Raw genomic sequence first — 16231 nt, 5'->3', positions numbered from 1 at the left:
CGATATTCAAAACTGATTTTATTATGTTTGTAATAGTTTGATTAACAGTCCCCTGCATATCTGTACACTAAACTACAATAATTACTCTAAATATGAAATTACAACCATTGGACAACTGCATGAAAAGGAGTACATTCAATTATATGTATATATATTTTTTAATTAATTTTTTTTAACTTATTAGTATTTCAACAGTGGGGTAGCACAAGTTCAGGGTGTCTCTAGTGCACATCGAGTAGTGAGTGGCTTCCACATCTGGAAACGCAAAAAGATGTAGTAAACCATATTTTAAATTACAGGTATGAAAAAAAATCATTCATCTCATGTTTACCTATTAATGTGCTTTCTTTGCATTGATATTGATACAGTATTATATTGGCAGGTGAGAAGCAGCTGTTGGGTGCACACGTTGTTTGTTAGATGTACATTTAATATAATTTCCAAAATAAAATATTAATTTGTACCTTTCTCCATAAATCTCATTATTATTTCTCATTACTTTTGCCATTCACAGAAAAGCCCCCCTGCTCTTTGATGTCTCCTCTGAATGAATGTCCTCATTTGTTTAATAAAAAATAATAACAATAAGTAAACATGTATTTTCCTCCATGTGGGCTAATTAACACATCACATTATTGTGTCACTTCTATCCTAGACTGATGCAAGCCACTACCAATAATATTTTCAGTAATATACTTGTTTTAAACTTCATAGTTGTAATCGTAAGAACTTCTGTGCACCTTTTCTTCCCATCACATTGTAATGCGAGCTAGCCATTTGGTTTATTACTCTTTAAAATATGTAAATCTACCCTGGCCAAAACACTGGAGTATATACAATGCTATTGATGTGCCCTATGTACAATCAAAACTGAGTCTCTATCTCTGTGATTGTACTCTAGCAAACAGAAACATCAGTGTGTCTTCAGTAGGTCTGTCTACTATTTAATCGTTTTTGTCTTGATGCTTAGGCCCAGATCTGGAAGGCAAAGAAAATAGACATTACAAGATATAACCAGACAGAAACCTGGAGTAATCACATGTGCCAGATCAGATATCATACCCGAAGAGTGTGGTCCCAGGAACCTGTGCAGAAGGCTGTCCCATCAGGGGAAACCCGCAGGGTGCTGACACGGTTCTCGTGTCCAAACAGAATAGAGACCCGTGTTCCTTTGAGAACATCCCAAACATTAATGGTGTAGTCGTTGTAGCCACCAAACAGTAGCCGGCCTGGGGAAAGAGAGGGCACACCCAAAATGTTTTAGCGGCATTATCCTTAAGCTCAGTACAAACAACGGCGAAGGTAAATATTCTATATATCGTACCACTGAGCGAGAAATCAACACTGGAGACGCCAAATATGATGCTGTCTTTGGAATAGATAGCCACTTCCCTGTCTGCCCTTAGGTCATACAGGCGGCACTGTAACAAAGGGGAGTGTTTTCATTTTTTTCTGTTTTTTTATGGTGCAGTGTAATTATGATTAATTATCTGCAGCACGCTGCACATGAAAACTGGCTTCACCAGTCAAAGGTAACATGAAGAAATCAATTCTTACTGTAGCGTCATCCGATCCAGATGCAAAAGCGTCTCCGCTGGGATAGTATCTGTTAAAATACAGACAGCAGTAATAAGAAATCAATTTTTAAAGCTCTTACATGTAAGATTTGAATACTTCTGACTTATAGCAACTCCTAGTGGTAGCATAAGAAAATGAGACTCCAGATTTTAACATTTTTGTTTGCAAACAAAAATATAGAGGCCATTACAATAACATAAAATATGTTATGATAATGCACACATGATGAGGCCTTTAAAACACTTCCTTTTAATGCGTAATTATAAATAGAAAAGGCACTCATCTTTACACTTACCTTCTCTACACTTATATTCAGGAGCCATTACAAGGGTGTGACTTACCGTACGCTATTTATGTCTGACTCGTGAGTTTCAAAGGACTGAATACACTGCCCTGAACGCATATCCCAGACATTGGCCTTCTTATCACAGCCCTGCCAATGAAAGCAAAGCAGAAAGTGTCAAAAATTTCAGTGTTTAGCCTCTTTAAGTAAGCTGTACCGAAAGCTGTGCAGAAAGTGTCCTCACCCCCGAAACAAACGTGTTTCCGGTTTCAGATGGGGCCAGATCCAGACACAACACGTCTGCAGCGTGTCCATGGAAACTCTGTAACAGCTGCCCACTCTCAACATCCCATAATGCACATGTTCCATCCCCGCTGGACGTCAGGATCTTGAATGCATGCGGCAAGAGAAAAAAAAAAAGAAGTCGTTACAGGCTATCATGTAGTTGTAAATGGACTGCCTTTGCAGTGTGACACCTCATGTGACCAGGAAGTCAAACTTGTAAATTATTAACAAAGTATGGGAGCTCTCACTGGAATATAGAAGGAAGTGATATCTGATTGAGAGAAAAATAAAAAGGTAGCTTGCAGCTACTGTTTCCACAGGCATTTTACCCATGATCCTCAGTGGTTTGTGGATGTTTTTAGAGTGTGGTGACAGTTTTCTCACCTGCATATCCGAGTTGGTGAAGCTACAAGCAGACAGGTAGTTTGTGTGCATGGCCACTGACTTCTTCTTTGCAGCTAAGTTCTCATTCTTGTCCAAAGACAGAGGATAAACTGAGCATTTATTGTCCAGGCCTCTGCAACAGAGAAGCTACACACTTTACCACAAAAACAAAATACAGAAAAGCAACAAAAAATACAGCAAAATACAACCAGATCTGGATCATCATAGAGAGTAACGCACTCACCCACAAGCTACAGCGCAGCCAGAGGGGGCATAGGCACAGGCCATCACCCAGGTGCAAGGCATTGTCACAGCATGTTCCTATAAACATCAGAAGACAAGGCTTTTGTGCTCGAGCCGCACAGGGAGAATTCATTATCCATAATCAAAGCAGAACAACTAGCTTTGGTTTGTCCCATGTAGAAAACTTTAGAAAACACTTTTACACAATTTCAGTTTTTATCATCTAACTCTGATGTCTCCTTCATAAAAACAGGACAGTTGGATTTACCATCAGCACACAATAGATATATTGATGCACAAATCCTATGTGTCACTCCTATCTGATCTAAAAAAAAAAATTCTATCTAAAGCAAACTTATTACCATCATGGAAATTTATATTATTTTTATTGTTATCGATTCAAAAGCAAAAAATACAAATATCTAAGAATACGTGACCCATGAAAAGTAAAAGTTACCTTGTTGGTGGTGAAAGCGTCCCACACAATAACTTTTCCATCCTGTATCAAAAGATAATAAAGGTTTGTACACTTTTAAAACACATGCCACCAACAACAAACTTGCTCTGCAGTCAGCTGGAAACGAGACTAGGGGTTTGTGACCTGTGAGGAGCTGACGATCCTCCTCTTGTCCTTGCACCAGTCCATGCACAGAACTTTATTCCCGTGCCCCTTCAGGGTCCTCCGGGTCTTCATGACAAACTGGCCAAGCCCCTCCACCTTCTCTGCCACCTGATGTACTGCACAAACACACATGTATATTATACATTAAACATGTCCCCACATTAACACTCGTGGCAGCAGCCAGGATTAAACTACAGCAGGCCCATCTAAATGGAGAAATATTGAATTAATCTATTTTTAATCTGCCATGTCTCAGATAGCCCGAATCACATAAAATATGCATCAGAAATGACCTGTGCTTGATTTTCACGTTTTTATTTCACACTCTTGCTTTAATTGTCATATTGTTCAGATATTATGAGTAAAATATGAGTAAAAATAAATCAATAAATAAAAAGAAAGAAAGTAAAGGAAAACAGTCCATGGATGAAACATGGATGAAAGTATTAGGCTATGAAATGGGGAGGCAAACAAAACAGCCTGCCCCCGTCTCTTGACAAATCGGTGACATCGGCGCCGATCGGATCGATAATCTGCTCCGCCAAATCCCCCATCTCCGGTAACACCGGCGATCTTTGACTTCTGGCGGAGAAACGTGAGGCTATGAGGAGACGCTCGCTGTTATCCGTCCCGTCACAGGGTAAACGCAGGAATGAATCAGGGCCTCTCCATTTTTTTAGCACTCACGCTCGACATCGTGCAGCTTCGCTCTTTCCTCCTCCAGCTTCGACTTCAGCGTCTCCGACTCCGTTTTGAGGTGAGCCAGAGTCTCGTTCAGCGGTACCTCCTGTGTCGCCATTTCAGGGGTTGGAGGGGATCTCATATATTTCCTTTGAGCAGGAAGCGATCGGCAGCGAAAAGGCTTAGAGCAGAGCTAACAGCTGATGCTGCTGTCATGACGTCAGAGGGCGAAGATGCTCCTCCAGTTTCCAGGGGAGGAGGATCCTGCATCCCGGTGATGCTGCCGCACACACACACACACACACAGGATGCATCCCCTAAGCAACACTACACTCAGCTTAATAATGCATTTTTTTCACGCTGCCCACATGAAGAGAAGGGACAAGCTCGTTTGCCTGAAAGGCATTAATGTGGCAGAGGGAGAGGGAGAGAGGGCTTTCTGGCATTTTAATATGCTGAAATGGAGCAAAGATGTTTTCATTTTAACCAAAAAAGAATTACTGAGAAAACAAGTAATATTGTTTGTTAAAGTAATTTTATTCTTCTTCATTTTTTTTAATGAGCTGTTATGAGTTGGTGATTTGGCATGCTATTTTATAAATTCATATTACTTCATTTTCACATCTTACATCCTCTGATTCAACTACAGGACACACATATGAAAAAAATACACAGTGAGCATTTAATTAACTCATATTTTAGCCTTGCTGTATTTTAACCTGAGTATATGATAGTATAAAATAGGTTTGCATTGGTATAGCTTTAATCCAAGATAATGCCTTTATTCATTTATTTAGCATGTTATTGCAATTTAAATAAAAATGTACACACACACACACACACACACACACACACACACACACACACACACACACACACACACACACACACACACACACACACACACACACACACACACACACACACACACACACATATTATATACAGTACACAAGAATAAAATATCATTGCTATGTCGTGTTTGGTCAAAATGTTGCAATGTTATTCAGTTGTTCTTTGTTTTAAACATGTGCTGTACAGGGTTTTAATGAAAGTGCTTAAATATTTCTATCTACAATCTAGTGCAACTTTAAACAGACTGACTAAGACTCAGCATAAGGAGTAAAAATGTCAAAGGATCTGTGTGTCAGATCCTGTTGAGGAAGTCGAGATGAAGGCTGTTCGGGACCTGCAGCAGCTCCAGAGCCTGTGTGGACGTGCAGAATGGAAACGTGACCTGGAAACGATAATCTGCATCCAGCATCAGCTGTGCGGAGCCTTCGTGGTCTTGGAGCAAAGACTGGAATGAGAAATATATTGACAGCTTAGTCAACTGTATTTATTTTGGCTAGGAGGGTGTTTATATTTGAAAATGAACAGCTGGGCTCACCTGAACTTTGCGGACAAACGATGATGTCACTCTTTTTTCAAAATCGTCAATGGGCGTGTACGAGTTCAAAATTTTGACAATCTACAAATTTTAATGTTAGGTTGGAGTTTAGTGCGAGATTTAAAAATGAAAAAAAAAGAACCCACCAAAACCACATTTTAGACAACAGATGGAAGTACCTGAACGGGGCTGAGTTCAGAGCATTTTTCAATGATCTCCTTGGCATCATCATCAGTGGATTTGTTGACTTGCAGTAACCACGCAGTTTGAGCCAGTGGCTTCAAAGTATCCATAGCATTCACGTTTTGAAGTTCCTTCTCTTTCAGCCACTCTTCTAGATAACTGATGTTGCATCTGAAAAGAGAAAGCAGCTGTTAAACTAAACTCTCTTTGAGTTGTGTTCAAAGCACATACCTGATCTGCGAGCACAGACCTGATCTGCATCCCCTTCCTGCAGGAGCACATGTCCTTGCGGAGCATGATGTTGTTAAGAGTGATCGCAGCCACGAGGTAGAACAGCTGTTTGATCACTTGTTTGATGAGGCCCTGGTCCAGACTATGGTGGTTCATGGTGGAGTGGAAGACAGTTAGATGCTGGAGGATGGAGGAGATGGTGTAGGTCTCTGATTCCTCATAGAAGCTGTTGGAACGCTTCCTGAAGCCCGTCGGCTTCATGCTAGAAATCCCCTGTAGACTCTCGTGCTCCAGCATGCCGGGTACTAAGAAAGTGTAGAAGTAGGGTTTAGCTTACTCATAAAAGGATTTTTTTGGCAAAATATTACATTTGAAAAAACATTACCAATAGTGGGAGTAAGAGTCTTTTGCATGACTGAGATAAACCGATGATAGATTTGGATGGCCAGATCGCTGAGAATCTGTCTGTGTTCCGACAAATCGAAATTCTGCAAGCAGTTTTTTTTCTGGCGAGGTGTACTTTGCTTCAGGAACTCCTTTTGTTAACAGGATGGAAAACAAGAGCATTTTAATATGTATATGATATTATCAACAGACAGAAATGAAACAGTAACTACTGATTTTTTAAAAAAAAAGTAAATTTGTACTTCCTCCCCGCTGTACTGCTTCAGACAGTTGAGGAGCTGGTGGGTGTTTGAGAGCCAGAAGGACAGGAACTCTAAATCTTTTTGATGACTCTAAAACAGGAAAATGTTGTTTACATTATTAGATATAAACAATACCTCAAAATACATCAATCCATTCACCAGTCTATCCATATATATCCAGGGGAACAGAGAGGTGTTCCCAGGCCAGCCAAGAGATATAATCTCTGCAGCATGTCCTGGGTCTACCCCACCTCCTCCTGCTAGGACTTGTTTCTCAGCTAGCTTAACCCCACCTATCTGGGGTGCAAAACCCCAAACGAGAATCTTGAGCTCAAGAGTTTTACTTCCTGGTTAAACAAGGGTTACAAAAATAGTTAACTTTACCACGATTACTTTCTTGACTCCACCAATGATTGCATTCATAAGGGACTTGAGTTTTGCCTCATCGTTCAGGTAGTCCGCATGGCGGATGCACATGAAGAGGATGTAAGCTGGCAGGGTCGGGATCATGTTGACCGCCACGCCTTTGAGTTTCAGATCTGCGAGGAAATTGGGACAAATTTGTCCGAGAATATGGTTTATCCATTCATCCGAGTTTTAATACCCTCACTCCTGCTCACATCCATGGATCAAATAGCTTATATGATTATTAAATAAAAGGCAGGTAACATGGGCATATTGCAGACATAGTGCAGGGGAAGAATACCCAGAATGATGTTTTCAATGAGCCTTGGTTCATCCTCTCTCTTGTACTCCAACATGCCAAGGTAATCTTTGGGAAGGGTGGATGCAGTTTTTTGCCTCGCTGTTTGAGAAACAATAAATGTGATGAAAAAGTTGAGACAGCTTGTATGGACTCGATTTCTTTGTTTACATGTGGCGCAGGAGCTCCAGTGCTACCTCTCTGTGACGTTTCGAGGCTCTTAACTTGAGTCTGAAGTTTCTTTATTAATCTGTCTTTCTGGTCGAGCAGCTCGTCAAAGTCCTGAATTAAAAGTGGAATCAGTTATTGGTTTACTCTCACTGTAACCTTCTACCCTTCGTACGCTCAACGCACCATGTTCTCAGCAGTTAACCGTGAAGTCTCCTCTCTGAGTTTGCTTTTGACCTCATTCTCCATCAGCTGCTGTCTCTTCAAGTGATCATTCTCCTCTTCCAGCTCCTCTACTCGGCCTTGAAGCTCTCTCTTCTCCCCCTCCAGCTCTTCAGCTTTTTCCTCAAAGTACCTAAAAAAAACATCCAAAATCAGGATGAACCAGATATGACCATCACTACTTTAATCAAGAAAGACATCACTACCGCTGAGTAATTTACCTCCGTTGTGAGCTCTCTTCTGTAATCTTCTTTTGAAGATTGTGAGAGATCTCTTTGTTTTTTTCTGTTGAATGACATAAAAATAAAAGAGCAAGTTAAAACAGTAATCTGCTTCACTGCGAGACTCCTGAACAAAAGAGTGTACCTGTTAATTCTCTTTTCTGCTCCTCAACAAGGCCTTCAAGCTCTTGTTTCTGTCTCTGCAGCTCTGAAACCCGCAGCTTCAGCTCCGGGATCACCTGCGAATGAAATTAAAGCAGACGTCACAGTTACATTCTGAAGCTCGCACCTTTAACCCGTGACGTATCGAATAATACGTGCAATGACATACTGAGTTTTCACTGCTGAGTCTGGACACTTCTTGGCAAATATTTTCATTGACATTGCTTTTCTCCTGGAACAGGTTTTGCAGCTTGCTGTTCTCATTCTCAAGGTGGTCCACTTTCAATTTCAAGCCCTCTACTTGAGTCTCATAGCTTTCCTTCTGCTCCCTCTGGTGGTTTTCTAGAATCCTGCCAACAAATGTGAGACATTTAACAAATTCAAGTACAGACACCCAGAAGGAAAGCTGCACGTTTCTGTTAATAAGAAAGTGGTTTGCTATGGTTGAAAAATGAAGACCTGATGGCTTTTTGTAGGCGTTCAAAGGCTGACAGCAAATCTTCAACTTCATAAATCTTCTCTGATTCGTCAGAAGTCATCCTTTGGAGAAACAATGTGTCAGATTAAATGACTAATAGAGATGAAGTGAGGAAACACAGTGCTCAAAATATCTGGATTACCCCAGAAGAACTTCCTCTTCAACAACACCTTCAAGAAGCTGCCTTGCGATCTCACTCACTTTACCTGCAGAAAACATTCAAGGCTCATCAACAAACAACTTCTTTTTCTTTACACAAAGGAGTTTTTTTTTTTTTACATAAAATTCTATACACACCTCTTGCTTGTTCCGACTGCTGCTTCATCTTTCTCTCCATGTTATTTCTCTGATTTTGCAGGTTGTTCAGATCTCTGCGTAGCTCGGGAATTAGTTTGACATGCTTGGTGAGCTGGATGACCTGCTCCTGCAGGTCTGAGTTCGCCTGCGCCCCCTCTTCTAACTTTCTCTGCAGGATGACTCGTTCTTCTTTCAGCCTTTTTATCTCCTCTTTCAGAGTTGCCACCTCGGCCTCGTGGTCCTGTCTCTGAATTTCAATGTTGTTTTCCGCGATCCTTCAGAGAAGAAAAAGCTATCTGATTAAACCAAAGAAGCTGGGATATATATATAGCTTCTTTGGGAGAAATATTAGCTTAAATATTTGCTCAACCATGCTGTACACCAGCAGTGTTTTTCTTTTTCCCTCACACTGTCCCCAAAGTGCTTGCTCATAAGGGGAGCTATATAAACAAAATTGAATTGAATTGAATTCTGCAATTGTTATACTGGTCCCACCGCTTGAGATCAAACTGGGCTGTGTGTTGCACATAAACTAAAAGGAGTTGGAACCCCAGCTGTAGATGATAAATCTCACTTTTTAAATACTTACTTTCTAAGCCTTGCTTCATTTTCTTTTTCTTCCAGAAGGTTCCTCTTTACTTGATCAAAGGTCTCTGAAAGATTGTGAGGCCAGTCACAAATGTGACGCAAACGCAGTCACTGTGGTGTTTATACAGAAATCTCAACTCTTATTACCTTTGGCGTCTTTGGTAGAAGCTTCAAATGTTTTCTCCAACTTCTCCTTCTCAAGGTTGAGAACTTCTACTTCCTTTTGAAGTTGTGCGATTGTCTAGGCAAGAAAAACAGGTTTTCCTAAAGGATCTCAAACAGAGCGCTTCCTCTGCAAACAAAAATGCAGCAAAGACACAAACAGACTTCAGGCATCAACTTCAATACTAACCAAACTGGCATCTTCTTTAGCTTTCTTCTCTCGTTTCTCTAAAGAAGCCTTCTGGTTGGTTGATTTTTCCAGCTGTGTCTCCAGACCCTGAAGCTTTTCCATAGTTTGGGAGTGTGAGTTTGCCAAGCTTGTCAACCTTTCCAATAATCCACGATTCTCTTTGTTCTGTCAGGGAACACATTAAATTACATTATCTGCAAAAAACAAAAAGAAAATCACAGCTAAAATTTGTCTCGAAGCACCGTTACCTGCTCTTCAATCTTCTTTCTGAGCTGCTGCACCCGGTAGGAGAGCTGGACATTAAGCACGAGCCGACGCATAGTCTGAAATCGCCGTCGTGCCAGCCACGCTCTGGCATACTTCTGGATAACCAGCGCTTTGTGTTCTTCTATCATCTGAGGTTTACATAAATCAGGAGGTTACATTCAATTTGTCAACAATATTTATTTTAGTGATGAAAATGATTTGTAAACTGTCTGTTACAGACCTTCTTGTATCGTTTACGAGCTATCCAACCTCGTGTGAAGGCCTGGATGGTGATGGTTGCCAGACGCACTACCTGGTAGACCTGCCTCAGGCGGTAGCCTCTCCAGTGTCTCTGTATCACCAGTGCTGCCCAGCCCTGCTTCAGTGTCGCAGCAGTCACTGTTTTACTGAAGGTTTACAAACAAAATAAGTGTATATTCATTTTATAATCTTAAGAGGAATCTTTACAGGATGCAGGTCAACAAAACTCAAACAAGTGAACGGTTCTAACCGGATTGTCCTCTTTCCACGGACATACTGCTGGAGAATGATGGCGGCCTTTCTTAGGGCCAGGTACTTCCTCCTCTGGCTCCATCCACGAGCATGTTTCTGGATGGTCTCACAGGCTCCTCGAAGTCGGTCCAGACGCAGCTTCTCGAGATAAGCTACCTGACCAGCTCTGAAGAAGATCTTTGTCCGGCCAAACTTATACTGGTTAGAGTCCTGGGGAGCAAGCCATGAAGACAAAGTGATGCACGGCCATGAATGACACTTACATTAGTGAGTGCCATATGATACAACATACGTGAATCAACCTCTGCAGCACATTCTTGCAAGTCTGTTTCTTGTCATTGAGGTCTGCCTCCATGTGTGACATTAGGATACTGTATCTGCTGTAAAACTCAATGTATGTCCACCTACAAACAAAAACCATGCCAATACTCAGCATGATGACATGGAGCTGAACATGCTATAAGTTGTAATTATGCTGCATGAACATATATATATATATATATATATATATATATATATATATATATATATATATATATATATATATATATATATATATATATATATATATATATATATATATATATATATATATATATATATATATATATATATAAAGTCACCTGGATGGGTAGCTCTGTGCACTGATACGAATAGTTTCAAGGACTCCGCAGGCTCGCAGCTGCTGCACTACCCTCCTGGAGTCATACCTAAAAACATGAGAAAACACCAAAAACAGAAACATGAGCAAACACTTCAGTGACACAAGAGTGAAACATCTGAATTAAAAATTCATTAGTAATCATACTCAAATGGGAGCTTTTCATCGTTAGGCTTAATGCAGCGCACGTAGTGAGGCGTGGTCGCATTCAGTGTTTCCATGAGTAAGGAGAGGGAGCTGCGAAACTGCATTCAACAACATCGTTCAAGAGACAGAACAGAAATACAAATTCAGCCGGTTGGATAGGAAACAATACAGTATGTGAACTTCAGTGAGAATGTGAGTTCAGCCTAGAGCAAAGCAGAGAAACAGAGCAAACATTAGCACCTTATCTCCCACTGAGGTTCTCAGGTTTTTATTGGCTGGTTTCACTGAAGGCCTGGCGGGCTTCACTTTGACACTCTTACCGATCGCAGCGTTCTTCTCCTCCTCTTGGAAAAAGTTGGCCAGAAAAGGTAACTGATAACATTTGCAAATAAGAGGAATCTGTTAAAATGAGGAAAAGCAAACATAAAGTGAACATACGTGAAGGCTTTTGATTACCTTACTAGACCTCATCATGTCCACGAGTTCTTCATAGAGAGCATCTCTGTTCTTCTCGAGAAAACCTCTGCACTGATATTCCACCTGTAGAAATATGTATATAAGAAAAGAGTTCATAAAGTTTATAACGGCAGGGAATTTTTTGCTATATTGTGCAGATGCCAGGTGATTAGACTCCACCTTGTCTGCAAAGTGCTGAATCACAAAGGCCTCATTTGATAACCTGGGCTTCTCAAACATAGGGCTGGCTTGTAGGTAGTTATAAAGCTTTTGCAACCAGCTTTGATCGGTGCCTTGAGGGAACTGTGAAGCAGAAAGACGTAAAAAAAAAAGATGCTGACAATCAAGTCAAAATGCAATTTGTGACTGATAACACCAAGATCCTATTATTAATCAGATCTTACTAAACATTCTTCATCGAGCAAGTCAAGGATCCCCATCTTTGCTTCAATCAGATCGATGACAGGTTGATTGTCATAGAAATCTATCAGCGTCCATGGGATGTCCTCTTTCATGTACTCCTCTTGCTCCAGCTTGAATACATGCTGAAAAGACCCAAGAGAATAAACGTGTAAGCTGGTAAAGAGGTGCGTGTGGTAATTAGCAGTGAATGTGGAAGAAGGCATTGCTGACCAGGTTAAACTGCTGTTGAAGCTTTTCGTTTGCATAGTTGATGCAAAACTGTTCAAAGCTGTTGATGTCAAATGTTTCAAAACTGAAGGAAAAAAAACAGAATGGACATTTAAAAATGTCAGCAAAAGAAAGCTGCACACATATTGAAAAAAAGAAAAAGAAAAAAGAGTTGCGCTTGCATTACCCATAAATGTCCAGAACACCAATGAAAGCATGTTGCTTTCCTGGCACCTGTAGTGCTGTGTTTATCCTGTTTATAATGCAGTCAAACAGATGGGCATAGATATGCTTAGCTAGAGCGTCTCTGGCATTTACTGCCCGATCTTTGGGGACCGGCTTCACAACCGTTTCGGCTACCAGAACGATCCTCCGATGGCACAGCCAGCGTACGAGCCCCTCTGCGCTCACCCCCAGCAGCTCGCAGAAGACAGCCAGGTGTGGATCACTGGGCTGAAAGATATACAAATCAAGCTTTGTACATAACCTGGTGAATGATTCAAGATCGGTCGCACACACAAGTTATGAACAGCTACTCACGGGAACTAATGATTTGTCATCGCCTATGTTTTTAATCTCCACATTACCCAAATGCAGAATGGCTGCCAGAACTTTAAACACATCTGACTGAAAGTCCTCCTTCAATCCTGGAGAAAAGACGTTAAAGCTAAGATAAAACTTTAAAATCATAAAGGGAGGTTTCAGTCATGTTGAGGCAACCTTTACCCAGAAGTGAGAAGGTCTGTCGAGTCTCTTCCAAGTCCTTCTTGTCATTCACACCTTCAATGGTTATGTCACCACCCATGCAGGTGTAGTTGAACTTGTCTGCACTCTCTGCAGATGAAAGATTATATTACTGATGCTGCTTATAATAAACTACTGCAAGACTTAGTTGTGTTTTCTGGGTGAGTTAGTTTAAATAGTAATAAAACAGCAGCAGTTAAGTGTCACAGATCCACAATAAACCCTCAGTGCAAATACTTACGTAGTCTCAGGTTCTTAAACGCTGGTGAGTCTGCACAGGAACAAATCTGGTAAAATATGTGGTAATTACGCTCATTTTCTGCCTGAAACAAAAACAGAACTTAAGATTAGTATTATGGATTAAACACAGTAACGAAACTTGAAAGAATCCTGATCTCACAATCATGCATACCTGAAAGACCACTCTGGATTTCTCTAACAGGTAGGTCCTCATGTTTGCTCCGATGATCCGGTACTTCCTGTCAAAGCTGATCTCTGTGTATTTCCCAAAACGGCTGCTGTTGTCGTTCCTAGTGGTCTTTGCATTTCCTATTGCCTTAAGAGGAAATGAATTATAAGAACTATTTATAAGATTTTTTTGTGTATGAATAAATATGTGAACATTTTTGCCTGTTTAGTTCAACAGCTGTTTTGTGTAGTCTCGAGATCGTACCTCTGTTATTGGATTGGATGCCAGGACTTTGTCTTCAACTCGTGTCTTATTTGCAGATTTGCTCACAACAGCAAAGTACCTCATAGCGTATCGAGCAGACACCGTTTTACCAGCTCCAGATTCACCGCTGACTATGATAGACTGGTTCTTGTGGTTTCTGAGAAAGAAAAGGGGGATATAAACAAAGTACGCACCACTGTGTCTTAAAGCATTACTTGGGACTTACTTGGGCAGTTATTGACTAGATTTCATTTTAATGATCACCAGGACATAAACGCATGCACGCATAGCACACAACCATACAGTTGTGGTCAGGTGATGTCATGGCAATTTGGGGCCTTTAATTATTTCTTTGGACTTTTCTTTTTCCAGGGTGGAATGATTATGTTTAATGAGTTTAAAAAACAAACAAAAAAACCCCAACAATAATTAGGCGCATTTTGAAGTGAGTTTGGCTTTTCTCTAACCCCCACAGGGTCAAATAGATATACATACACTCACTCAAATCTAATAAGTGGGGCTGAAGGCTGTACATTGTTTATTATCTTAACAAGGCCAAGGTCTATTAACTTCTCATTAGTGATCATGATTGCCTACAACTGTCAGTTTCCCTTTTCCAGCATAAAAAGGATTTGCCTGACAGCACTTATTGGACTGACTAATACTCAGAACAGTGGGAGACTCCAATGAACTCAGTGATCTGCAGATTCCAAGAGCATCAGTTCAAACAACTGTACATAAGTACAAGTTATTTAGATGTTTTAACACTTTCTTGGTGCTGACCAAGAAAGTTTGCCCCATGCATATGTTAGTAGAGTCCTTTTAAATCTGCAGACTCATGCTCACTGCCTCCAATCTGCATACAGCCATCAGTTCTCGCTGATGTAAAACTACTATAAAACTTAAATGAGGCAATCTCAACTTTTATTTACCTTGCCATCTGTTTGTAAGCCTCCTCTGCCACTGCAAATATATGAGGGTCCATGTCTCCCATGTTCTGTCCTGAGTAGGCATGAATGATTGCATCTCCATAGATAGGAAGCTGCTTATAGGGATTTAGAGCCACCAATATAATACCTGAAATGAGGGAACAACACAGACTGAGCAAGAAACTTAACCTGCTAACACCTCAGTACTCAGTTACACAAATGGGTGACAAAAACGAAAAAACACAACAACAGCATAAAGTGTTTTAGTAAGGTGTTGGTTCACTATGTTGGCCAAAAATCTCTGATGACTCTTAAAGCCATAATATGTGAGTCATTATTTGTATACTTATCATGTTATTCAGTGATTCATCGTGACTGCATCAGCTGCATCAGTATCCTGTTTGTGATCACTTGGAGCAACGTCGTATGAATTTACAGTAAAAATGCATTACAGAGCCACAGGACCACCTCATTGTAAGGGTCAAGTGTGAGAGGTTTTCCTTTAATTTATCACCCATTTGTCAGTTTAAGGCTTCTTGCAGTTGTACCACAGTAGGTATAGATGATTCTGGACTCCACAAATCGCACTTTGAGATTGTGCAGGACTGCAGGTTCATGCAAGTAACTCAGAGCTGTCAGGTCATTCTCCCCCACCAAGATGTCTGGGTTTCGGAGAGGAGGGAGTTGTGGTTTAGACGGGTCAACAGTGTAGCAGTACTCCTGTCCAGTGATAGGTGATGTAGGAGAATCAGGTCAGCTGGTGCTTCTCACCATTATAAATGTAATACAGTCATATATTGAGGGTATTATTAGTCACTTTCCAGTTTACTTACAGAGCCATCCTCCAGAAGCAATTCAAGAACTTTATCTCCTGAATGGAAATCTTTTACAATCTCTGCCGATTTCCACACATGTTCTTCATCTGATATCCACACTCTGTTGTACTAAAATGATTAAAAAAGTGACAAATAATTATTTCAGTTATTAATGCCATGGCTTACTGTACAAGTGACTAAAACCAATACATGCAAGAGAAAATCCACCCAATAGGAACCAATACTCCATCATATATGCTACCTCATAATATTATACTATAAAAAGATGTAGCTAAGTGTTTCGCCTTTAAATTCCTGTGGATCTGTTTGCTTTACAACCTTTCAGAGCGCTGACAAAGTTTCCATATGCGTCTGTAAACTTGCAACCTCTAGACTGTATGGAAACATGATCTTACGTGTATTTTAAAAGATTAGGCTTGTTTTCCCTCTTACCTTGGTGTACAGTTCCAGCACAGCCATGTTTGTGCATTATTTTAGTAACTTTTTTTGTCCGTGTGTTTATCACTTGCTGTTTCACCGCTTTCCAGGTTACCAACACATTTCCTCCCCGCCCCTCACAAATATTCCGGAATAACCTGTCAAGTTAGATTACAAACTCCCGATGATCTTTTTCAAAATAAGAGTCACCCTAAGGCGTTATTTGAAATACACTCTGCATCATTACAGACGTTACGTCAT

The 16231-nt window shown here is 40.6% G+C and overlaps 2 protein-coding genes across 2 annotated transcripts; both read right to left on the bottom strand.

The window, feature by feature from the left end:
• Positions 1 to 12: 12 nt before the first annotated feature.
• On the bottom strand, positions 13 to 4310 carry gnb5a (guanine nucleotide binding protein (G protein), beta 5a). Its single transcript, XM_080875005.1, has 11 exons — positions 4083 to 4310; positions 3375 to 3511; positions 3231 to 3272; positions 2775 to 2851; positions 2531 to 2663; positions 2106 to 2249; positions 1920 to 2011; positions 1558 to 1606; positions 1325 to 1421; positions 1063 to 1229; positions 13 to 978 (listed from the first exon to the last, which is right to left on the bottom strand). The coding sequence occupies exons 1-11, from the start codon at positions 4216 to 4218 to the stop codon at positions 967 to 969; spliced, it is 1086 nt and encodes a 361-aa protein (XP_080731131.1). The 5' UTR covers positions 4219 to 4310; the 3' UTR covers positions 13 to 966.
• A 269-nt stretch (positions 4311 to 4579) lies between these two features.
• myo5c (myosin VC) lies at positions 4580 to 16106 on the bottom strand. The gene is made up of 40 exons (XM_080875004.1): positions 15986 to 16106; positions 15551 to 15661; positions 15266 to 15437; positions 14721 to 14865; positions 13789 to 13945; positions 13528 to 13671; positions 13357 to 13438; positions 13098 to 13205; positions 12912 to 13018; positions 12559 to 12824; positions 12375 to 12456; positions 12146 to 12286; positions 11922 to 12044; positions 11742 to 11825; positions 11526 to 11657; positions 11286 to 11383; positions 11101 to 11187; positions 10770 to 10881; positions 10476 to 10687; positions 10206 to 10371; positions 9967 to 10113; positions 9719 to 9883; positions 9514 to 9607; positions 9368 to 9431; positions 8779 to 9053; positions 8624 to 8687; positions 8463 to 8543; positions 8173 to 8353; positions 7987 to 8080; positions 7842 to 7905; positions 7585 to 7753; positions 7428 to 7512; positions 7234 to 7332; positions 6912 to 7066; positions 6528 to 6617; positions 6266 to 6416; positions 5900 to 6185; positions 5646 to 5820; positions 5467 to 5547; positions 4580 to 5376 (listed from the first exon to the last, which is right to left on the bottom strand). Exons 1-40 carry the CDS (start codon positions 16010 to 16012, stop codon positions 5224 to 5226), a joined length of 5229 nt encoding a protein of 1742 aa, XP_080731130.1. The 5' UTR covers positions 16013 to 16106; the 3' UTR covers positions 4580 to 5223.
• Positions 16107 to 16231: the final 125 nt, after the last annotated feature.

This window comes from Rhamphochromis sp. 'chilingali' (genome assembly GCF_963969265.1).
Source record: "Rhamphochromis sp. 'chilingali' genome assembly, chromosome: 2".
NCBI lineage: Eukaryota > Metazoa > Chordata > Actinopteri > Cichliformes > Cichlidae > Rhamphochromis > Rhamphochromis sp. 'chilingali'.
This window is presented reverse-complemented; position numbering and strand designations above follow the sequence as displayed.